The sequence below is a fragment of the Aquarana catesbeiana genome, linkage group LG06 (assembly GCF_042186555.1).
Source record: "Aquarana catesbeiana isolate 2022-GZ linkage group LG06, ASM4218655v1, whole genome shotgun sequence".
NCBI lineage: Eukaryota > Metazoa > Chordata > Amphibia > Anura > Ranidae > Aquarana > Aquarana catesbeiana.
In genome coordinates this window covers 72,299,344-72,325,477 of record NC_133329.1, presented here as the reverse complement: position 1 = coordinate 72,325,477, position 26,134 = coordinate 72,299,344, and the positions used below count along the sequence as shown (strand labels likewise).

Here is a 26,134-nt window from a genome sequence, read left to right as displayed (position 1 = left end):
CCCGATGTGTAGTACTTATGATGATATCTTAAAGATTGCAGCAAAATCAGCAAGTGATCACATTACACTCCAAAAATAAATAAAAGTGAAAAGATTTTGCGCATAAAATCTATCATAAAAAACTAAATAAATCACATAAAATTATCACATAGATATTGTGTATAAATGTGCAAAAACAAAATCATAAAAGCCAAAAAATATTGGAATAAAGTTCAGCAATCAGAAAAACATATTTTTTCATCCCCAATGTTGGATATGGAATTGTGCAAAAATGCAAACCAAAAAATAATGTGCAAAAATGTAAAAAAACAAAATAGACAATACTTCACCTCAAAAAAAGTCCAAGTGATTAACTATAGCAATATAAAAGTTCATAAAAGGTGAATATTAACCGTTGGGTTTATGTGAATAGAGAGAAACAAATATATGGTGGTAATATTGGTGTTCTTCTTCATATACAGACTGTTGGCCCAAACAGGCTATTTAAACTCTCACCTTAAACAAAGAGATTTCAGGCATCCATGTGTAGCTTTAAAATGATGTTGTACGTTACAGCATGCAGGTATGGTGATGGGTGAATTCTCCTCTCAATCTGACAGGCACCTATTAAAAAAGAAGGGATTTTTCCACCTAGGCTGCGCCGGCCTGGTGGGAGGAGGGGGAGGAGAGAGGAGGCCTCTAATGGTGTAGTATTTTAAGTATAGTATTTATTGGACCAGTTGAAGTCACGAGCGGTGACGTAACGCGTAGGGCGTGGCAGAGAGCAGACTTTACCGGAAGTCATGTAAGGAGGCGCCTCGGACGCCGCTCCTGCATTGGACAAAGCATTGGGGACAAAAGGGATGTGAAATGATTTCATACAGTACTGTAATCTGTAAGTGTACTGTATGTGTTATGATTCTTACATTTTTTTTAATTTGCCGTCAGACTCTGCCCCCGTGCGTCGCGACGCTCGCAGGGAACAGAGCCTGGCACAGAGAGGCTTCGGGAGGAGGACAGAGCCCACGGACACAGCGGGGGGGGGGGACATTGCAGGATCCTGGGGACAAGGTAAGTATACCGCACCCGAAGCAGAGTGAAATTTTTACATACTGGACATAACTTTGTTATAACCGACAGACAACATGTGCATCTTCTTTCACAAACTGTACACTTATGCCGCGTACACATGAGCGGATTTTCCATTGGAAAAAACTTGGATGGTTTTTCAGACCGAACTCCGCTCAAGCTTGCCTTGCATACACAAGTTCACACAAAAGTTCTCTGAACTTTCGACCATGAAGAATGCGGTGACGTACAACACTACGACGAGTCGAGAAAATGAAGTTCAATGCTTCTGAGCATGCGTTGGAATTTTGCACGTCGGAGTTTGTACAGACGATCGCATTTTTGGATAGGAACTTTTTCCGACTGAAAAATTGAGAACCTGCTCTCAACTTTTTGCTGGCGGGAGTTCCGCCAGCAAAAGTCCAATAGAGCATACACACGGTCGCATTTTCCGACCAAAAGCTCTAATCGGTCTTTTGCTGGCCGAATTTCAGATTGCGTGTACGCGGCATTACAGAAGTTGGGTGGGCCTTACTGAAGTGGGTCTTCTTCTACAGATTAACCAGAAATAGAGTGTCTTTATTGATCTTAGTATTACCGATCCACTGTTTTATTATATTCACTTATATGATTTACTTTATATATTATTCACATTTGAGTGCCACTAGTGCTGTTTTCAAGCACTACATACTTTTTTTTTAACAACAAGGTTGGTCTTTATTTAAGAAAAGATGGTACACAATACGAAAAAACATTGCGAAACAATAGAGTGGGTACATAGTCAATTGCATAATCTTTATATATAAGGAGCAAATGAATAGCATATAATTAGAATAATTGGTTCATGATGGCAATGAGAGGGGAGGGATTGGGGGGGGGGGGAGTGATAGGGGGGGGTCAGCCACCACAGTATATAATACAGCACTCAAAAGACAGAGATGTGCCAGGTCGCAATGAGTGAGACCTCACCCAGGATCAGTCCAAGGCTGCCACACTCTTGTGTACTTCTGGGGGCATCCTCTACTTATATACGTCAGTTTGTACAAAGGTAAGACAGCATTGACTGAGTTCTCCCATGTCCTCACTGTGGAAGCCCTGTGAGAATTGCATTTTAATAAGATCTCTTTTTTTGCATAAAAGAGCAACAGCGAAACAAGCAACTTAGTATATCTAGGCCTCTGGTCATCGGCATGTATTCCCAACATAGGCGTGCGCAAGGGGTGTGCCAGGGGTGCCTGGGCACACCCTAATCCTGGGGTTGGCAACCTGTCAATGGTGGGCAGGTGACAGGTATACCACAACCCTTCCTTGCCGACCCTCAGAACCTGGACAGGAGAGGTGGCATGGGTGGAATTTAGTGGAACCAATCTGTATTTTCCTCCTGCAGCAGCTGAAAGTAGGCTTCTCCTCTCCCTTTTGTCAACATTCAGCTGCCACAGGAGGAAAATATAGGGGATTGGTACTAATATATGCCACCCCTCATTTCCCTGTTCCTCTTCCTTCTGTTGCCCGGGTCTCCCATGTGCTCCCTTGCTCCCCCTTCCTCCCATTGTTTCAGGATGGAGAGCGGGGAAGAGGCCGGTAAATATGTCAAACGCATATGTGTTGGAGCTTTGGGGTGCACACCCTAATGCAATAGGCTGCGCACACCTATGATGCCCAACAAAGCTAATTCAGGTGTCAGGGGTATTTCTAGTTGTAAACGGGCGTTGATGCCTTCCATAATGGCAGACCAATATAGGGAAAGTCTGGGGCAGGCCCAAAACATATGAATGTAGGAGCGCAGACAATTCGGGGACCTCTATGGGTATATTCTATGCAGTCTCTGAGGCGTAACGTATATTCTGTGTAAGATTTTTGCTTGTATTAATTTATCTCTAGAGGATATCACCAGTCTAGAAATTTCCTCAAAACACTCCTCCCATGCTTCCCTATCCAGGGCAGGAATCTCAGCCCCCCACCTGGTCCAAAGTACAAGCACTACATACTTACAGAAGTTGGGTGGGACTTACTGAAGTGGGTCTTCTTCCATGGGGCCCCATATATGTGTACTTGTATTTGTGCTGAGTATGCGCCACTCCCAGTACAGAGACCGGACTCTCACCGAGAGATTCATGTCTCTTAGTTACGACTGGGAACTGGGAGGTCCGGTTCCCAATCACTGTGATAGCCATTGATTAGCTATTACAGTGATCAGTCATTGTGCAACCCGCTCCTATGTGTGTTGTCCCCTCTAGAGAAAAAGATACATTGTAGCGGAGTTAGAGGAGAAAAATGTAAACAAACAAAAAATGTGTGTAAAAAAATAAAATAAAAATAATAATAATACAAAAATCGCTAAATCAGTGTCAGTTTTAAAATTAGGGTCAAGGTCAGAGTCAATGGTTGGGAAATTGTGTATTTTAGGTAGGATTCAAATAAAGCATATTTTAAATTAGTATTAGTGTTAATGTGTATTAAGTAGGATAAAAAAATGTGCAATACTGTTTCTGGGCCCTACTATGGGTACAAATAACATACAAATATATGGTATCTCTGCAATCTCCAGGAGCAGGAGAATTTATTTTGGGTTCTCTTTGGTGGTAAGTTATGGTAATAGCAAGAAATATACAGCTATTTTTTTTTTTTTTTTTAAGTTGAGTTGTTGTTTTGTTAAACTATTTTGGGCCATTACCATTTACCAACAAATGAAAGCCCAATTTGTCCTGAAAAAACAAAACAAAAACAAGATACAGTAAAACCTCGGATTGCAAGTAACACGGTTTACGAGCGTTTCGCAACATGAGCTGTTTTTTTTTTTTAAATCCTGACTCGATTTTGTCTCGCAAGACGAGCAGGATTCAAGCCTCTGGGGTGTGCAGTACCGCATGTGGCCAGAAGTGCGGGGGGCGCCGGTGATGCTTGGAGACTCTCAGAGACCACTCGGAAACACTCCATTCCTGAGCATCTCCGAGCGTCTCTGAGTGTCTCCGAGCGTTTCCGCGTGTCTCCAGCACCCCCCCAAGTCGGGCCACATGCGGTACTGCATACACTAGCAGTGACACTGGAAGGAATTATCTGAGTTTCCATTGATTCCTATGGGGAAACTCGCTTTGATATAGGAGTGCTTTGGATTACAAACATGCTTCTGGAACAAATAATGCCTGTAATCCAAGGTACCACTGTATAATTTACCTGGACTGTATAATTTTTCAGGAATTAGGATCTGTTTTACCCGCCATCATGAAGGGGTTAACTGATTGCCGACCAGCCACCGCAGTTCTACTGCAGAATGGCACAGCTGGGTGAAATGACGTTACCTTACGTCACTATAACTTTTTCGCAAACCAATCAATATACGCTTATTGCGATTTTTTTAACCAAAAATATGTAGAAGAATACATATCAGCCTAAGCTGAGGAAAAACTGTGTTTTTTTGATCAAAAATTGGGGATATTTATTAAAGCAAAAAGTAAAAAGTATTGGGGGTTATTTATAAAAGGCAAATCTACTTTGCACTACAAGTGCAAAGTGTACTGGAAAATGGAACTGAAAGTGCACTTGGAAGTGCAGTCGCTGTAAATCTAAGGGGACGCTCTGCTGATTTTATTATCCAATCATGTTCAAGCTAAAATGCTGTTTTTTATTTTTCCTTGCATGTCCCCCTCGGATCTACAGTAACTGCACTTCCAAGTGCACTTTCAGTGCAATTTCAAGTGCACTTTGCACTTGTAGTTTGCACTTGTAGTGCAAAGTGGATTTGCCTTTAGTAAATCACCCCCATTGTGTTTTTTTCAAAATTGACGCTCTTCTTTTGTTTAAAACACAAAAAATTAAAAAACGCAGAGGCGATCAATTACCACCAAAAGAAAGTTCTATTTGTGGGAAAAAAGGGACACAAGTTTTGTTTGGGTGCAGCGTCGCACAACCGCGCAATTGTCAGTTAAAGCAACGCAGTGCCGTATCGCAAAAAATGGCCTGGTCATTGAGCAGCCAAATCTTCCGGGGCTGAAGTGGTTAAAGTATTGAAATATTGCCAGATACTTACTCTTTTTCTTTTTTTTCATGCATAACACATAGAAGGTGACAGTTCCTAGTACTGAGATCAGCACTGCAGCGACAATTGGAACAAAGGTTTTATATTTTGCTGTCAGATCTAAAAAGTAGAAGAAAACATAAACACAACTGTTTATATCTAACATAGTTTGGAGTCCATCACTTAATGCTTAAAGTTATACTAAATGATTTCCATATTCTTTAAAAATATTCCATGCACATCCAATACTTAATGGCCCTGTCATCTATTTTTCATGAATTTATAACATCCTTTATGCGCTCATTAACTGTCACACGGTGGAGCCTTTGGCGCAAGTGGAGCCTTTTTTTTTCTTTTTTTTTGCTCGGTGGCGGGTGTTGTGATTGAGGAGATGGATCTACACTAGGGGCCATTGTTTTTTATTTTTAATAGAGGAATTGTCAAAAACTGTGTCTTGTGTTTTTATTTCTTTAACTAGATGTTAGTGTAGTTCTGTTCCCTGTGTTGTTTGTTTTTTCTTACCGGGCATGCACTGCGCATGCGTGAGCCGCAATGCCTCTAAAAAGAGGGTATCCCCCTCCCCCCCCCAAATAAATGACATGCCAAATGTGGCATGTCAGGGGGTCACCTACACTTAAAGTGGAAGTTTCATTTTTGGTTGGAACTCCGCTTTAAGGCCTGTACACACAATACGAAAATCGGAAGTAAAATTTCGTCTAACAAACGATCTGCTGATTTTCGGATTGTTAGTACGGAGCTTTCGACAGCTGATTCTGATTTTTCGTATGACAAAAGCTGGATGTGCAGACTATAACATTTTTGTCGGATGTGAACACAACGTCTGATTTTCGTCTCATTAGTACGGTTTTCGTCCGAAAAAAAATCATAAGATCAAGACCACACATGCTCAGAAACGAAAGAATACATACAAAACTATTCAACACATTATATCACTTCTGAAGTTGTATTCTGTAGTACGAGAATTTTCGTATGGTGAGTAACCTCTTCACTTTTGACATGAGACCAGCATGCCACAAAAAACAAACGTTCGGTCGTCCGAAAATCTGATCGTGTGTATGACGCTTAAGAGTTGCCATAATAACCAGTCAGCTTCCATCTATAGCTAGTCTAATACAGGGAAGGACATGAAAGCTGAGTGCTATAAAGCAGTTGTATTTTACATTTACTTTAGGTTTTACTAATCAGCCCCTCTGCAGACAGTCATGCCTCCCATCTCAAAGAGACTGATTTCTTTTTACCTGATCCTCTGCTCTTACAGGCTCCTCCATGGTGCTAGACTGATCCGTGTAGCCTCTTCACCCCCATGCTCCAGTAGTTGGATGGCTCTGACACCATCAAGACTGATGCAGAGACCATAGCCTTGGATGGCAAGGAACAGTTCTCTTCTAGACATAGGGGAGAGACGTTTACAAGGTGAGCGGAGGATCAGGTAAGTAAAACTACTTTTACCTTCCCCTAAACTAGCTAAACTACCATTTAACCTTTGCAATGCAGGGGAATCCCCACTGCATGGAAAGAATTTTTTTTTCCTGGAGTTGGGCTTTAAAGGGGAGGGCATGAAGGAAATTATAAACAATCCATCATCATATTGAGTTTTTATCAGTTACCAGTCCTTTGGTATTTAAAGGATCACTAAACATAATTTTTAAAAAAAAATAACATACTTAACTCCACTGTGCAGTTCATTTTGCACAGAGTGGCCCCGAACCTGCTCTTCTGGGGTCCCTCGGGGGCTGTCTCGGCTCCCCCCGCAAGGACTCAATACTTTCATGCGAGCTCCCTCGCATGGTGTTGAGTGCTTGCGGGCGCGCTCCCGTGATACAGCCACTCACTATAAGTAAAACGGGGGGGGGGGGGACTGGGGGGCCGGTATTGTCAGATGTTTTTTCACCTTAATGCATAGAATGCATTAAGGTGAAAAAAACTTACCTTTACAACCCCTTTAAAGTAAGGTTCACCTATATTGCTGGCCGAGTCACTTGCTAAGGTTTAAAAACAGCACATGCAGCTACACAACACCAGATGTAGTGCTATTGCCTGTTCACAAACATGGTACCACAGCAGAGGCGTAACTAGAACCTTCAGGGCCCCGGTGCAAGAAACCATGATGGGCCCCCCTTCCATCCGAGCCCCGAGCCCCTGTGTGCTCCGCAGGAAATGTGAACTTGTTAGCTTCACACTTGACTGCCCGCGAAGCACACAGGAGAGAGGAGGGGAGAGAAGGTGGAGCAGATAAGCTGTGTGTCCTCTGTCATCCTGTGTGAGAGAGGACGGACGAAGAGGGAAATAGAACTGTCAATGCTGGTATCTCTGTGCTGCTGTTCCATGAGAGACACGCTCTCTGCTCAGAGCCCTGGAAATAGCAACCTCCCTGGGGACTAGGGATGGGCAGAACGGACCCCTGTTCGGTTCGGACCAGAACTTCTGAACACCGCGAACGATCTGGCCCAAACACCAAACCCCATTAAAGTCAATGGGACCTGAACGTCAAATATCAAAAGTGCCCATTTTGAAGGCTTACATGCAAGTAATTAAGCATACAATGGTTATAGGGGTCCGGGTCCTGCCCTGGGGGACATGGATCAATAAAAAAAAAGTTTGTGAAAAACGTAATTTTTAAATGAGCAGTGTTTTTTTGATTTTTAAAGTAAAAGCCTAATAATGAAAAATTCCTACCAATATAGTGCCAGGGGGGTCCCCTTAGTCTACCTGTAAAGTGGCAGATCTGTACCATGTCTAGAATCTGCTGCAGCAATAATTGAATTTATAAAGCCAAAAAAAATAGGATTTTTTAAAACAGCTTACCTGTAAAATCCTTTTCTTTCGATGGACATCACGAGACACAGAGCCACAGTAATTACTGATGGGTTATATAGGTATCACTGGTGATTGGACACTGGCACACCCTAACCAGGAAGTTCAACCCCCTATATAATCCCTCCCCTTGCAGGGATAACTCAGTTTTGTAGCCAAGCAATATGGTGTATTAGAAGAGGGGCGGGACCTCTGTGTCCCGTGATGTACATCAAAAGAAAAGGATTTTACAGGTAAGCTGTTTTAAAAAATCCTATTTTCTTTCCGAAACATCACGGGACACAGAGCCACAGTAATTACTGATGGGATGTCCCAGAGCAATGCTATCTGAGGAGGGGGGACCACAACCAAGTAGGGTGCAATCAGACCTGAGGACCCTGTACCGCTGCCTGCAGCACGCTACGCCCAAAGGCGATATCCTCATGCCTTCTCACATCCACCTGCTAGAATCTGGTGAATGTATGAACTGAAGACCAGGTTGCGGCCTTGCAGATCTGAGCCATCGAGGCCCGGTGATGCACTGCCCAAGAAGCACCAATAGCCCTTGTGGAATGTGCCCTGATCTGAAACGGAGAAATCTTCTGTTTCAAACCATAAGCTTGAATGATCAATTGTCAAATCCATTTAGAATGGTAGCTTTTGATGCTGCCTGTCCTCTACTGGGACCCTCTGGCAGCACAAACAAAACATCCGTTTTGCGAATCTGAGCAGTCGCTTCCAGATAGGCCTTAACTGCTCTTACTACATCCAAAGAATGTAGTGATATTTCTTCCAGAGAACAGGGATCTGGACAAAAGGAAGGCAGAACAATGTCTTGGTTTAGATGAAAATCTGAAACCACCTTCGGTAACCACTCTATCCTTGTGTACAATCAAATAAGGCTCTTTACAGGAAAGAGCTGCTAATCCCGATACTCTTCTAGCAGAAGAGATGGCTACCAGAAAAATTAACTTCCTTGTCAGCAAGACCAAATGAATCTGACCTATTGGTTCAAAAGGCTGTTTCTGTAACACAGAGAGAACCAAGTTCAAGTCCCAGGGGTTTAGGGGCGCTTTAACCGGAGGATCAAGGCGCGTCACCCCCTGCATAAAGTTTCGGACCAAAGAATGCGAAGCAAGTGGCCGTTGAAAAAAATACTGATAAGGCCGAGACCTGGCCCTTGATGGTACTCAAGGCCAGCTTCATCTCTAACCCCAATTGTAGAAGTCATGAATTCTACCGATCACATACTTTCTGGGATGCCAATCCCTGGATTCACACCAGGATATATAAGCTCTCCAGACTCTATGATAAATCATTCTGGAAGCTGGCTTCCTTGCATTGATCAAGGTAGATATCACAGGACCTGAAAGCCCACGACTCTTCAGAACGTGGGTTTCAATAGCCAAACCATCAAATTTAGCGTTTGTAAAGCAGGATGGAACACTGGACCTTGAGATAACAGGTCTGGTCGTACTGGTAGTGTCCATGGGGAACCCACTATCATCCTTACTATTTCCGCATACCACGTCCTTCTGGGCCAAGCGGGAGCCACCAGAAGAACTGACTTCCTTTCCTGCCTGATCCTGCGAAGGAGTCGTGGCAGTAGCAGAATAGGCGGGAATGCATAAATCAGTGAGAACCAATGCCAAGGAATCATCAACGCATCCGTACCGCATGCAAGAGGATCCTTTGTTCTTGCCACAAATCTGTCTATCTTTTTGTTGAATCGGGATGCAAAGAGATCTACATCTGGAACCCCCCATCTTTGGCATATGGCCCAAAAGATGTTGGGATGCAGAGACCATTCCCCTGGAAGTAACGGCTGGCGACTTAGATAGTCCGCCTGCCAGTTCTCTATCCCTGGAATGAAAACTGCCGATATGCATGGCACATGCATCTCTGCCTAGACTAAGATCTGGTTCACCTCCTTTTGAGCAGCTCGGCTCCGGGTGCCTCCCTGATGATTGACATAAGCCACTGCTGTGGCATTGTCAGACTGGATCCTGACCGGGCAACCCTGTAGCCTGATATTCCAGGCTTTTAGGGCTAGGTATACCGCCCGGATCTCCAGAATGTTGATGGGTAAGGTCCTCTCGGTCTTGGACCATAGCCCCTGGATCGCAGACTGTTCTAGAACTGCTCCCCAACCTGACAGACTGGCATCTGTTGTTACCACCATCCAGGTGACCGGTAGAAAGGATTTCTCCTTCTGCAGGTTTTCGGGTATGAGCCACCAATTAAGGCTCTGACGCACCGCATGCGACAGGTGCATCGGAAAGTCTAATACCTGAACCTTCTTGTTCCAGGCCGACAGAATACTGTGTTGCAGCATTCTTGAATGAAACTGCGCATAGGGAACTGCTTCGAATGAAGACACCCTCTTCCCTAGTAGTCTCATACAAAGACAGACAGAAGGACCCTTCTTGGTCCTGACTGCCAGAATCAGCTCTCTTAAAGCAGTGATCTTTGCCTGAGGTAGAAATATTTTCTCCTGGCCTGTATCTATGATCAGACCTAAATACTCCAGGCTTCTTACTGGTTTTAGGAAAGATTTTTCTAGGTTGAGGATCCAACCCAGGTGTTCCAGATAGCTGACTGTGGTCCTCAAATTTCCGCTCAAGGAGGCTACCGACCGGTCTATCAGGAGCAGGTCGTCTAGGTATGCTATGACAGCTATACCCTGACCCCTAATCTGGCCAGAGGGGGAGCCAAGAGTCTTGTGAACACTTGAGGTGCAGTGGCTATCCCAAAAGACAGAGCTACAAACTGGAAATGGCGCCCTCCTATCTCAAAGCGCGGAAACTTCTGATGGGCAGGAAAAATGGGCACATGCAGATATGCATCTCTGATGTCTATTGATGCCAGAAATTCTCCTCCCTGCAGTGTGGAGACTACTGTCCGAATTGATTCCATGCGGAAGGATTGAATCCTTAGGAATCGGTTCAGATCTCTTAAATCCAGAATGGGCCTGACATCCACATTTGGTTTTTGGACCGTAAAAAGGTTGGAATAGAAGCCCAATCCTTGATCTTTCGTGGGAACTACCACAATGACCTCCTGCGATAAAAGTCACTCTAACGCTAGAAGGAGCGACTGCTTCTTCTCTGGATCTCTGGGGACACTTGACCTGAGGAAACGGGGAGAAGGGAACTTCTGAAACTCCAGCTTGTACCCTAAGGTTACCGTGGAGATTACCCGTCTGTCCTGGAAAGCCTCCTGCCAGAGCCCTGAGAACTGTCGCAGTCTTCCACCCACTCGAGTGAGCGGGGGCGCCCCCTCATGCAGAGTCCTTAGTGTTTTGCCTAGTAGGCTTCTTCCCCCAGGACTTCTTTTGTCCCTGGGGTTGACTCTTGTCTCTGGACCCAGATGGAGGAGGCCGTTGAGACTGCCTGGCGGCTGAAGCCCCCCAATGCTGGGGAAAGAGTCCGTTTGAAAGAGGGACGCTTACTCTTCTTCTTAACAGGTAACAGAGTGCTTTTCCCACAAGAGATTCTCTTGATATAGTTATCCAAGTCTTCTCCAAACAACCTTTCACCACGAAATGGAAACCCAGCCAGGAGCTTCTTACATGGTGCTTCGGCTGACCAATTCTTCAACCATAGGATTCTACTTATATGCACCAACCCCAGTGAAAGACGGGTGGTTTGCATGATAGAATCTCTAATGGCGTCAACAACAAAGCATAAGGCCGCTGGAAGGTTAGCCAACCCCTGGGCCTGCTGTTCAGGTAAAACTGTGATGACCTGTTTAACATGGTCTCTTAAGTATTGACAGACTCCAATCGCTGCTACTGCAGGTTGAGCCATTGAACCTGCTAAGGAGAAAACATCCTTCAATAGGGATTCCATCTTTTTATCTACAGCATCCCTGAGCATCTGAGCATTGTCTACAGGACAAGTCAGACTATTATTTTACTATTATTTTTCCAAAGTATTTTATTTTATTGGTGATTATGAAGTCTTAACTGCAATCATTAATCATCAAACATTGAACAACGAAAATGAAAAAGTTGCAAGATATAGAAATACAGAATGTCCCGGCTAACATTGATAATCACTTCCATGCTAGGTCAATTGTGAAAGGGGTATTAACCCAACTTATATCTTTAATTGGGCATTAATTGTCCTATAAATGGTGTTCTATAGAAAATGTATTCTTCTTGCAATGAAAGTATCAATATACCGGTCTTGTAGAGTGAGACTCAAGTATGACCTCTGTCGTAAGTGTATTATACTTATCACTGGGTCTGTGTGGGCCTGGTCAGTGATCGTTCAGAGTAACTTCGTGATTGTCTGAAGTTTGTTTTATGGGTTGGGTATCTAATAAGTATGTGAAGTGGGAAGACTGTGTGCTTACATGGGTGTCTAAATAGAGGGCATAGAAAATGGGGGAGAAGCGCAAGGGAAGGGAGGTGGGAGGCTGGGGGCGCATGGAAGGGGGAGGAAGGGAGAAAGCATTAGGGAGGGAGGGGGAGGGGGTGGGGGGTCTCTGACTTCCCCTGGTAAGTGGTATTTGGCAACTGGGTTTTGAGGGAGTTTTTTAGGGTAACTTGGGGGGGTAATCTCCCATTGAAGGACGGAGGAAATGATGGTGGGGAGTTTGGGTTGAAAACAGATATGTCATCAAAGTTACCTATGCTTCATGTGGGTGGAGTTAGCGTGTCCTTGTATTCAGGTAAAGTTTGATAGTGAATCCAACAGGCCCACTTGCGACTGAATTTTGTTGGCGTGTCACGTGAGATATGTATAAGCTGTTACATTTCTGCTACTCTGTTTATTCTAGCAAACCATTCTTTGATAGTGGGTATATGAGTTGAATTCCAATGTACGGGTATACATTGCTTAGCTGCGTTAATCATATGCATCATTAGCGACTTATGATAGGTGGCGTGTGGTAAAGATGAGAGGTGTAGAAGAAATTGGGCAGGGGTGAACTCAAGTTTGTAAGTGGTAACTTGCGTGATTATGCGCTGGACCTCTGACCAAAAGGCTCGCAGTGGGGTGCAGGACCACCAGATGTGAAGAAGGGTACCCTTTTCTTGATGGCACCTCCAGCACGTTTCAGGGATAACAGCTTTAAATTTATTGAACAGAACTGGGGTATGGTACCATCTAGCCTGAATTTTGAACCCATTTTCCTGGGTGGTGACATTGGTTGAACCCTTGTGTATGTTTAGAAATATTTGTTCCCATCTTTCTTCCGTTAGTTGGATGGATAAGTCAGCCTCCCATTTTCTGCAGGACTGACTTTCATTTGCTTTAAGATCAGCAAAGATTAGGTTATGTATGTAGGAGATAAGATGAGATTGGGGTGTTGTCTTGATACACAGTGATTCAAAAGGTGTGAGCGGTCTGGAGCATTGACCACTTTTGTCTAGGATTTTGAGGTAATGGGCTATTATTATGTATGCCCATGGAGAGATAGGTGCCTTTTCTAAGCGGGCGGCAATTTGACCAGCTGTGAGTAATTTGCCGTTGTGGTAAAATTGGTGGGCTCTGATTTGTTCCTGTGGCCAGTTGTCTGAGAGGTATTGGTGGTACATTCCTGGAGGGAAATTGGGGTTTAACTTTATCGGGGTCAATGGACTGGGGGTGGAGGAAATGGAGGTCTTATTACATGTTTGGTGAAAGCATTGTATGGTGGGGCCAATCGTCGGGTGTGAGCGAGTTTCTGGTGGGAGTTGGTTTGGGGAAATCCAAGGGAGTGAGCTCAGGGTTAATTTAGTGAAGGAGGCTTCTAAAGAGACCCAGTCTTTCTGTTGGGTATGGACATTCCCGTCCACTATCCTGGCAAGGTGAGTGGCTGTGTGATAGTGGAGGAAGTTCGGAAGGCCTATGCCTCCAGATTTTTCGGGCGAGTAAGTTGGTTGTGACCAATTCTATGTCTGTGTTTTCCCCATAGGAAGTTGGAACATATCTGTCTGTATGTTTTGAAGAAAGAGGGGGGGATCTGTATCGGGATTGTCTGTAAGAGGTAAAGGATTCTTGGCAGAGCGTTCATCTTCAGTATGGCCGCTCTACCAAACCATGAGAAAGTCGGTTTGTTCCAAGTTTTGAGGTCCGAGGTTAGTTTATTTAGGAGTGGAAGGAAATTTTTGGTGTATAAATCTGAGATTTTGGAGGGGATTTGAGTTCCTAGGTATGTGATCGAAAGTTAGTTAAGTTAGAAATGGTCTGGAAGTGCTTAAATTCGGATAATAGTATTGGTAGAGTAGTTAATGGTTGTGTGAGGAACAACAATATATCGTCTGCGTATGCAGCGTATTTGTATTCTTTATCTGGAGATCTGATTCCTTTGATGTCTGGGTTAAGTGTGAGTTTGCGAAGGAAGGGTTCAAGGGTAAGTATAAAGAGAATGGGTAATAGGGGGCATCCCTGTCTTGTTCCGTTGCGGATAGGGAAGGCGTCGGACAGAGTGCCATTGACCTTCACCTTAGCTGAGGGGTTGCCGTACAACGATAGGATCAGTCCGATCACATGAGGACCAAGCCCTAAGGCTCGTAAAACTGCCGACATGTAGTCCCTGGACACTCTGTCAAACGCCTTCTCCACATCTAATGACAGGTAGAAGCCGCTTTGTTTAGTTTGGGATATCAGATGGTGTAAGTTAATTGCTTTGATGGTGTTGTCCCTGGCTTCGCGTCCAGGGACAAAGCCTACTTGATCTTGGGACACTATGGAAGGTAGGAGGGGTAATAGTCTGTTGGCTAATATCTTGGAGAATAACTATGTCGACATTTAGTAATGATATTGGTCAGTAACTTCCTGTTTGAGAGGGGTCTTTGCCCTCCTTGGGAATGACCACAATGTGGGCCTCCAACATTCCCTTTGAGAGTGGGTTTGAGGGGGAGAGCGAATTAAGGGTTTTAAGAAAGGGGGTCTGGAGCGTGTTTGAAAATGTCTTATAATATACCGCTGGAAGACCGTCTGGACCTGGGCTCTTTCCGGGTTTAAGCTGTTTAATTGCCTGTTCCCATTCTGTGGGAGAAATCGGTGAGTCTAGGGATGCTACTGTCTCCTGGGATATTTTCCCTGGGGCATATTGTTCCAGAAACGAGTCAATGTTTAGAGTTCTCTGGGATGCTGAGGTCGAATCAGGATCTGAAGTGCGTAGGTCGTAGAGGGAGGAATAATTTTTTCAAATTCCTTTGCTATGTCACCATTGTGTGTGAGGGGTTTTCCCTTAGCTGAGTGTAGCTGATGGATCGTGTTATTGGCTTTTTCTTACGTAGTGCCCGTGCGAGTAGTTGGCCACTTTTGTTTCCAAACTCGTAAAAGAGTTTGTGAGAAAGAATGAATTTTTTCTTAAGATTGTGGTGCAGTTCTTCCTTGATAAGTGTGCGTGTCTCAGTAAGTTTGGAGTGAGTTTGTTGAGCTAGAGTGTGTTTGTGTAGGGTTTCAAGTTTCTTCAGTTTAGCAAATAAATTGGATAGGGTAGCTTTCTTCGCTTTCTTGACTGTTGCTGCTAAGGATATCAATTTGCCTCGTATGACACATTTATGGGCCTCCCATTGCGTCAGGGAGGACGTGTCTAGGGTGTCATTTTCAATGAAGTAGTCCATTAAGCAGGACCGGATCTCTTGTACGTTTCATGCATCTGTTAAAAGTGTCGGGTCTAATTTCCAAATATACGTTCGATGGAGCGTATCTGGAAAAGTAAGTGTCATGGAAATGGGATGATGGTCCGAAATTGTCATAAGGTCTATGGTTGCCGCTGTCAAAGTCAGGAGGTCTTGCTGTGAGAGGAATAGGTAGTCAATTCGAGAGTATTTGTTTGGGGGGGGCAGAATAAAAGGTATAGTCTTTGTTTTTTGGGTGGCGGGTACGCCATGCATCATGGAGCGACAGTTCTTGGAGGCAAACCCTGATTTGTTTTAGGGCCCTGTATGGTAAGTGAGATTTGCCTGCGGAGGTGTCTATTACAGGGTCTAAAGGGACATTGAAGTCACCCCCCAGGACTAGGAGGCCTTCCTGAAAGGCTGCCAGCTTCCCTATCACTGTTCGAAGAAAGGGGTGTTTGAACCTCTTCTACCCATAGTGCAAAGCAACAAGGTGGAGGTATCAAAAAAATGAGCACTGACTGCTGAGCAATGTAGTCTGGCTAAAAGCCTTGCCACCCAATGCTCAGTCTGGTGTTACTTTAGTAAATACTGCCTAGGAGAATGCCTGTGTCCCACCTTACATGCGACCGTCAGCTCTGTGTCCCTCCAGAAAGGCTTAGTGCACCTGTAATTAGTGCCTTTAATAGCCTGCAGCCGGTCCTGTGGGTGTCTGAGCACACTGTGCTGACGCCCCCCCTTAACCGCATGGTAATGATAGGCCTGCCTGTGTAATGGCGGCGGCGGCCGCGACGGCGGTGAAAATGCGGTGTCTAGCCGCTTTACAGATCATCTGCAGCCCCCCCCAGTCTGGGGGGAGATATCCATGAGGAGAGCCCCCCATCCCATCTTACCTGGAGCCGGCAGGAGGAGCTTGTACAGCGTTGAACACTTGAGACAGACATCAGCATGAAAAGATATGTGCTCTTGGCAGCCCCCGGTGGTCACAATAGGCATAGCATGCATTTACCTTAAAGGAGAAACCTACTAGAATTAAAAAATTCTGTGGAATCTCCTCTTACCTTATCCAGCCGCAGGGTTTTGTTGTACAGACCCAATCTTCACCTCTCACGGTGGGCTCCGTTTGAAAAAACCGTCAGAGACTGGGGTCCCCTACGAATAGGGGGATCCACAGTTCTGGCCCTGTAAAGCACCCAGCCAGAAATAAGGAGGTTTAAAGCCAGCTCTCTAAAAAGAGAAGCATTACAGGTAAAACCTCATTTCTTCGGACACGAGGCCCGGGTACCATCCAATTCGGCCATGAAAAGACACTTTGAATGGATCCGGTTCGCCTGGTTTGCCCCAGTATAGGATATCAGGATATTCCCTTTGGAGCTCAGCACAGGACATCTTTACACGTCCATCACCTAAGACACTGGCGTAAAAACTGAGGTATCACTGCAAGGGGAGGGATTATATAGGGGTTGAACTTCCTGGTTAGGGTGTGCCAGTGTCCAATCACCAGTGATACCTATATAACCCATCAGTAATTACTGTGGCTCTGTGTCCCATGATGTTCGAGAAAGAAATGTAATTTTTCCTGCAAGCTGCCTTAATTTTGCTCAGCAACAGCTGGGGAGCCAATATGTATGATGAGGCCACAATGTAGTGCACGGGGAACAAGATTAGAGATTTTTTGGATACATTCTGGTGTCACTTTGACTTTGGATAGAAATAACAGGTGCAGAAAAATTACTCTTTGGGTGTCGGTGGCGCCTTCCCACCGTAACCCTATAGAGATAATCTTGATGAAAGCAAGAATTTGCCTTGCTGTAAAAAATTTCAATAATATGCACCTGTCAAACAGGTGCATAAAAATTACTCTTTGGGTTTTCGCCTTACCACCATAACCCTGTGTAGGTGCCCTTGCAGGCAAAGAAATTTGCAGTGATATGCACCTGTCAGAAAAATTGGTCCTGGGGTGTTAATTGTGCCCATGAAACCTATACCAAAAACATTCTTCCAGGTTAAATGATTGAACACCCTCAAAGCTAAGCAGCCTGCTGGCCCCCTTACAGTTCCAAGGGAATGTCTGCCTCTCCTTGTTGTTCTCCCAGACATTATTGGGAGGGAGGGGGCGGTGCTTATAAGCAAATGTAAAGGAGAAGTTGAAATCTGTAGGTAGATGCACTTTAATCAATGTAAAGAGGTGTTTGTTGCTCTTTAATTTGAGTACTCACACTACACAGACACACTCCACGGATACAATATAATATACTGCAATATAATGTGCCAAACGTACAGTGATGCACAGAACTATATGGCGTTAAACTGGCAGTAACACACACAGAACTATATGGCATTAAACTGGCAGTAACGAACGCAAAACTATATGGCGTTAAACTGGCAGTAACGCACGCAATACGATATGGCGTTAAACTGGCAGTAAGGCACGCAATACGATATGGCGTTAAACTGGCAGTAACGCATGCAAAACTATATGGCGTTAAACTGGCAGTAACGCACGCAATATGATATGGCGTTAAACTGGCAGTAACGCATGCAATATTATATGGCGTTAAACTGGCAGTAACGCACGCAATATGATATGGCGTTAAACTTGCAATAACACACACAAAACTATATGGCGTTAAACTGGCAGTAACGCAATCAAATAGACTGTGTTCAACCGTCACTACACTGAAGCTATCTGAACTGTCCCTACTCTAGCTATATACTAATGTCAAGATTACTGACACGGTCTCACTACACTACACTGAAACTATACCAAAAACATTCTTCCAGGTTAAATGATTGAACACCCTTAAAGCTAAGCAGCTTGCTGGCCCCCTTACAGTGCCAAGGGAATGTCTGCCTCTCCTTGTTGTTCTCCCAGACATTATTGGGAGGGAGGGGGCGGTGCTTATAAGCAAATGTAAAGGAGAAGTTGAAATCTGTAGGTAGATGCACTTTAATCAATGTAAAGAGGTGTTTGTTGCCCTTTAATTTGAGTACTTACACTACACAGACACACTCCACGGATACAATATAATATACTGCAATATAATGCGCCAAACTTACAGTGATGCACAGAACTATATGGCGTTAAACTGGCAGTAACGCACACAGAACTATATGGCGTTAAACTGGCAGTAACGCACGCAAAACTATATGGCGTTAAACTGGCAGTAATGCACGCAATACGATATGGTGTTAAACTGGCAGTAACGCACGCAATACGATATGGCGTTAAACTGGCAGTAACGCATGCAAAACTATATGGCGTTAAACTGGCAGTAACGCACGCAATATGATATGGCGTTAAACTGGCAGTAACGCACGCAATATGATATGGCGTTAAACTGGCAGTAACGCACGCAATATGATATGGCGTTAAACTGGTAGTAACGCACGCAATATGATATAGCGTTAAACTTGCAGTAACACACGCAAAACTATATGGCGTTAAACTGGCAGTAACGCAATCAAATAGACGGTGTTCAACCGTCACTACACTGAAGTTATCTGAACTGTCCCTACTCTAGCTATATACTAATGTCAAGATTACTGACACGGTCTCACTACACTACACTGAAACTATCTGAGCTGTCCCTACTCTAGCTGCACACTATGAAAAGCTGACTGATGGTCCTCCTTACTACACTCACACTATCCCTAGACTGACACTAAACTAATATTGTCTACTGACAATTGAAGCAAAATAGCACAGTACAGCATACTAACTAACTGATAGCACTGAACAGAGCCCTGTTCTATCTCTCTGCACACCAAAATCACACTGAAAATGGCTGCCAATGAAAGAATACTTTTATACTGTGGGGCGGGAATGAGCCATGATTGGATAAAGTCATGAAGACAGTGTCCAATCATGACTCTGACTGTGCTCTGTGCCCTGCTTGGCTGAAGCTTTCACTGCTTCAGCCAATCAGGGCTTGCAATGCATTGTGGTCAGTTCAGGGGTCCGAACAAATGGTCGAACGACCCATTTGTTCGGATGTTCGCCAAACGTCCGAACAACGAAAGTTCGGCCCAAACTTATGCTCGGGCCGAACCGTTCGCCCATCCCTACTGGGGATCCCCCACAGTGATGGAATGCCAGGGCCCCGTCGCAAGTGTGACTGTTGCGACCCTGGTAATTCCACCACTGTACCACAGCAATAATGTTTACAAAGCATAATTTGACAGGTTTTTTTACCTCTGCATTTCACATATAAATATGCTTACAATCATTACAGTTTCTATATTTGTATTTATCTATTTATGTATAGTATGTATTGTAGCTTTTTTTTTTTGCAGTATTCCCTTTAGAAAGTGAGTCACTCACCTGTGACTTGTACCCGCAGCCTCTCCACATGTGGGATGGTGAGGGTTGCATGTTCCACCACACATCTCAGCTCCATGTTCCTGTTCTGTTGTGTCGGGATAAAGTAATAGTCAGATTCCACAGCTGAGCTACTGATTCTTCGGGTCTTGGTATTCTTCACCAGGGTGTCATTCAAGAACCAATTCACAACAATGGATTCAGGGTAAAACCCAGAAACACTGCACACCAACATCTGCTCCACATTCAAAATAAATGCTTGGGAAGTAATGTGAATGGATGGGATAGCTGTGATAAAAGTGACATACAGTATATGCTATTACAATGTTTGTTTTGTATAGGTTAATTCTGATAGAGGTTTAAATATTTTTAGTAGGAGTGAGCATAGAGATAAGATACAGAATCTGAACAGTTAAATGCACCATCACTGTACTTAAAGCAGAGTTCCACCCCAAAATGGAACTTCCACTTTTCCAGTTCCTCCCCCTCCTCCGGTGTCACATTTGGCACCTTTCAGGGGGGGGGGGCAGATATCTGTCTAATACAGGTGTTTGCTCCCACTTCCAGTGATAGATCGCCGCAGATTCCGCTGTGATCTACGCCATGTCCGGCCCCTCCTCCATCCCCCCACTGTCTACTGGGAGACACACAGATCCCAGGAGACAGCAGGGACCAGTAAGGACGTGCAGTGCGACTCGTGCATGAGCAGTAGGGAACCAGGCTGTGAAGCCGCAATGCTTCACTTCTTGATTCCCTTACCGAAGCAGCGCCTCCACCCAGGAGCTGAGGGACAGATCAGCTTCGGGTGAGGACATTGCAGGCACCCTGGACAGGTAAGTGTCCTAATATTAAAAGTAAGCAGTTGCAGTGTTTTTAGCTGCTGACTTTTAACTTTTTTTTCGGTGGAACTCCGCTTTCAATTTATAGTGCATTTGTGCCCCAACAATGGACTTTAAAGTATTTACATATAAAAAAAGAAGAGCTACAAAACAAGCTGCCACTGACCTCTGTAGTTGCTTGTATTGTGAAGTAATTTATCCTATATAATCACAATAGAGACTCAAAGGTTAACTCGTGCTTAGTGCGGTGAACTACTTTTGCTGCACTGGATAAATGTCAGTCACCACTAGGGCATACAGATACATAGAAAACAGTCCCATTCACACTGCAACAAATCTGGGAGGTGCACTGCCATGAACTGCAGTAAAATGCAAACATAACATTTTGTGGAACACAGAAAGACCCCCGTTACCGCATAGCAGTACAGTGCAAACAAGCATCGCACCACCCTCTCACTGCAGATCGCTGTAAGGCCTTGATCTCACAGGCCTACTTCAGCGTACATACATGTTTGCCCACATGGGGTTGCACATGTGTTCTGTGCAGCCAGTCCTATTCATGTCAATTTGGACGCAGTGTCTGTATGAACACAGTGGCTGCTCCCAATTTGATGGGTGTGTGGCCCTGAACACTTGTACATTTCCATGAAGGCAAACACGGTCCTTGCATTAGCGTGTGCACTGTAGTACGCCTATGTGAATTAAAGGATTAAAGGAAACTATACTGTGCACTTTGAATGTACAGTTGCTCCAGAGCTTAGTAAATGAGGGGAAGTCTGCTGACTTCCATCATCCAATCATGTGCAAGTAAAACATGTTTTTTTTTTTTTTGTTTTCCTTGCATGTGATTGGGTATTCTTTGCATAGTGAAGCCTCACCTCATTTAATAAGCTCTGGAGCAACTGCACTTACAAAGTGCACAGTCTTTTTGCCTTTATTAACAACTTAAGGACCAAGTCTATTTTTGACACGTGTTGCTTACAAGGTAAAATCAGTATTTTTTGCCAGAAAATTACTTAGGACCCCCAAACATTATATATGTTTAATTTTTTTTAGCAAAGACTATGGAGAATAAAATGGTGGCCGCTGCAATATTTTATGTTACACAGTACGCAGCGGTCTTTCAAACACAATATTTTTGGAAAAAATACACTTCACTGAATAAAAAAAAAATAAACAGTAAAGTTAGCCCAATTTTTTGTATATTGTGAAAGATGATGTTACGCCAAGTAAACCAGATAGCCGACTGCCCACTCTAAAAAAACAGTGCTGGGGTTATTGCCTGCAGCTGCAGGCGTCACCCAGGTACATCCACTTCCTTAAATGATGTACAGGTACGTCGGTTTGCGGGAAGTGGTTAAATTCACCCCACTGTGTAAATGGGATGTAAAGGGAAAAGGAGCTGTGATTTCAGTGCATCTGTTGTGAACTTGGAGACAAATTTCTCCACAATGCTTGCAGCGACAGAGGTGAGGTAAGCCTTGTTTTAAAGTGATTTATGTTTGCTTTAAGGCCCTCTAACCATGCGAGTGGGACTATTTTTACCTGTACCTCAGCTTACCTAGCATTGTCAACAGTGGCGGCCTTTTATGCAGGGCGCAGGGGCACCGCCCCCCTCATCCATGCACCCAGGACCCTAATCTACATGCGGGGTTGCCGGCCGCATGGATTCCAATGTTTTTTTTTTTCAGGGGTGGGTTGGGGGTGGTGTTAGTTTGCCAAGCCCCCCCCCCCAAAATATTGAGCACCTGCCATCACTGATTGTCAACCATTACATGATTTAAGACACCCCCACATGCCATAGGACAGAGCTGAGGCGTTGATCAGTTAGTATACACAGAGTAATGATAATGTTACCTCCATACACCAGCTGGAAGTCTTCCTGGAGAGGTGTAGTAAGAGACTTGTGTTGGACTCTACAAGAGAAGATCCGCTCTCTGTCCTCCTTAGTGGGTGTTATTGTTACTGAGCTCCTCACATTGTACGTCCCATCCGGGTCTCTCAGAGGTTTCTCCACGATAACTTTATCCAGTATCTTTCCATCCCGGAGCCATTTAATGTCGATGTCCACTGGATAGAACCCAGAAATGACACTACGGAGGACATTCTCTCTGTTTTTAACAACTACATTTTCTGTAATGGAGATCTGTGGAGGAGCTGAAAAATATATTATACATCATGTCCTACTAGCATCATAAACATAATTTAACCACTTGTCGACCGCGATATAGCCAAATGATCGCTATAAAGCAGTCGTCTAGTTCTGGGACAACTTCTCATGATTGCGCCCGCCACTGGGCACAGGCAGCATGCTCTGTGATCGTAGTGTTTACAGGACACTGCTGATCACATATAGAGGTAAAGAGCCAATCAGCGACTCTTTACCAACGAGATCAGCTGTATCCAATCACAACTGATTATGGAAGGTAAACAGATGCGGGTTATCAGCACTCCTTTCCTCATGCTGACCGCATGAGGAGAGGAGAAGAGAACCAGTGACCAGCTTCTCTAAAAAGGACATCTACATTGATAATCAGGGCGCTAATTATCAGTGTCCTGATTATCAGTGCAGCTCCACTAGTGCCTACCAGTGCTACCAATCTTTGCCCACCAGTGCTGCAAATCTGTGCCTACCAGTGCTGCCAATCAGTGCTTCCTCATCAGTGCCATCTATCAGTGCTGCCTATCAATTCCGACTATCAGTGCCCATCACTGCCACCTATCAGTTGCACCTATCAATGCTGCCTATCAGTGCTGACTATTGGTGCTGCCTATGAGTGCCCATCAGTACCACCTATCAGTTCTGCCTATGAGTGCTGCCTATTAGTGCCACCTATTGGTGCCCATCAGTGCAGCCTCATCAGTGCCACCTATCAGTGCCCATCAGTACCGCTTATCAGTGCTGCCTATCAGTGCCGCCTATTAGTGCCCATCAATGCTATCTATTGGTGCTCACCAGTGCTGCCTCATCAGTGCCCACCAGTGCTGCCTCATCAGTGCCCATCAGTGCAGCCTGTCAGTACAGCCTTTCAGTGCCCATCAGTGCAGCCTTTCAGTGCCCATCAGTTCCGCCTATCAGTGCTGCCTATCAGTGCCACATATCGGTGCCCATCAGTGCTGCCTATCAGTACAGCCTCATCAGTGCCCATCAGTGCTGCCTATCGGTGCTACCTATTGGTGCCCATCAGTTAAGCCTCATCAGTGCCCACCAGTGCTGCCTCATCAGTGCCCATCAGTGCAGCCTATCAGTGCCCATCAGTGCCATCTTTCAGTTCTCATCAGCGCTCATAAGTGTAAGAGAAAAATTACCGGTTTATAAACTTTTATAACAAAATATGAAAACTTTTTTTTTATGTTTTGGTCTTTTTTCATTTATTTAATAAAAAATAAAAAACCCAGTTGTAATTAAAGTGTTACTAAACCCACAACAGTAAAAACAGTCTGTATATGCAGTACAGCATGCTTGTTATACTCACTGTGGAATCTAAGGGGTTAATCCTCTGCATTGTGTAAAAAAGGCTGTTTGATTCTGTATGCACAGATCCTCCCCTTTTTCCACCATCTCCAAAACATGTCCGAATAAGATAGAGTTACTGGAGTCAGGCTGCCCATGCTCAGTTTGGTGTGTATTGCTAAAGTTATTTTTTTCTTGGGAGAGTGCATGTGATCAACACAGGGCCAATCAGCCCTGTCCAGACAGAGGGTCATGGGTCCTACATCCCGATAGGCCAGCCAGTGCAGTATGAAAACTTACAAGCTTTAACCAGGCACTGATAGAAGTCAAAAGATTGCTATATATTGCTGGTGAGAAAAGGTATTTAGCAGTTTATATTTACTAAAATAATTGAAAGAAAGAGGAAAAAACCTGTCTCCATGTGTTCATCTCTAAAAAAATTTTTTTTTTTTAGAGATGAACACATGGAGACAGGTTTTTTCCTCTTTCTTTTTGGGGATTGCTGCATTCCTAATTACACTGGAGACTCACCTGCTTTATTGCCGCATTGGAGAGCTGTTTGTCGGAAACCACAGAGGACAACCAGAGGGGCTGTGCTATGTCCATCCAGATTGTATGGAACCTATGCTCATATGACCTCCTGTAATTTAAGAGGTCCATCCTATCCGGTAAGCATACTACATGTGTGTGAGTGGAGAGAACTGCTGTTTCATTCAGAAGGAGTGGCTTTAACACAAGAGATTTCTCTTTTTACATATGGACTTTATTCATTTTTTTATCATCTGCGCTGCACTGAATTTTGTTTTTTAATTACAAAAGTACAGCTGGAGTTTAAGGGTGCAAATAATCAATTAGAAATCGATATTACAAAAATAGATACATTTTATTAAACAAACATATTTGAGATAAACAATATTATATATATAACAAGAGCATACTGAGCTCAATAGTCACAATACAAAAGAATGGTTGCCTCTACATGTTTCACCACTATCGTGGCTTCTTCTGGAGCTTTTGTCTGACCTTAATACATTATCATCCTTTAAAGGATCATGGTTCCAAGAAATCCTCAGGGCCCATCAAGAGCTCCAATGAAGTGTCTGTGTGCTGGAAGTGAGGGGGGAATAATACCCTGTAGTCACACCCCGTTAATGAAAGATTGATGAATTACTGGACTGATAATAATATCTTCCTAAAAACGCAAGCTTCATATACTAACTGCAAAATTTAGAAAAATTGTGCCATCTAAGCAATTCCTTCTTATGAAGTACCAGTGTTCACTAAAATGGTATTGCTATGACACCTTGTTTTGTTTTGGATCTCCCTGGGCTTAAAGGTATCATAGAAATACCATTTTAGTGAACACAAAGTGCGACAGCGCTGAAAGTTTAAAATACGCCTGGGCAGGAAGGAGGTAAAAGTGCCCAGTACTTATGTGGGGGGAGGGCGTGTGGCAAGAAGTACTATCCTCACCTTACAGACGTTCCAGATGAGTGGCCGGTATCCAGTGGACTGTAGCTTCATGTCTGCTCTGACAATTACTGCTGTCAAGCCCCAGCCACCCACAGCCAACATGAAAAGCACACCACATATGTACAAATGCCTCCCATCTGTTTGAAAGCCAACAATTGCCCATCCATGCAAATCATAGGCAGACAGATTGGGGGGTGAAGATCAGGCTCAGGGCTGTCGACTTGTTCTATGTTGTGTATTAGCAAGAAGCAGGGGGGCACTGTTCCTGGACAAACCCATCCTGGTACTGCAGTAGGGGATGTGTAAAGTAACACAAGTGCATAATGAGTAAAATAAAAATGGCTAAAAAGTAAAAACAATGTTATGCCAGTGTGCAGGACCAGGACAGGGGGGGGAGGGGCAGAGGGGCAGCTGCCATGTGCACTACTGTGAGAGGAGGGCGCAGTCTGCTGGGTACTGCTGTGACCAGTGCAGAATATGCTGCCAGATGTATCACATTAGACAGAGAGTGGCTTTGGTCCTGCATGTAGGTCAGATCGTAGCACTACACCCGTCACTCGCCCCCTGTCTGCACTGTACTAATCCCTCAGCAACGGTGCAGAGTGCAATA

The 26,134-nt window shown here is 44.3% G+C and overlaps 1 protein-coding gene across 1 annotated transcript in view; it reads right to left on the bottom strand.

Annotated features, from left to right (window-relative positions):
* The window catches only part of LOC141147985 (uncharacterized), a 691,676-nt gene that overhangs the window by 649,054 nt on the left and 16,488 nt on the right, over window positions 1–26,134 (bottom strand). Inside the window, exons 4-6 of the mRNA XM_073635140.1 lie at window positions 22,455–22,754; window positions 19,762–20,046; window positions 5,075–5,182 (exon numbers count right to left, since the gene is read on the bottom strand). Of these exons, the coding sequence (XP_073491241.1) occupies window positions 5,075–5,182; window positions 19,762–20,046; window positions 22,455–22,754 (693 nt within the window). The remainder of the gene's footprint in view (window positions 1–5,074; window positions 5,183–19,761; window positions 20,047–22,454; window positions 22,755–26,134) is intronic.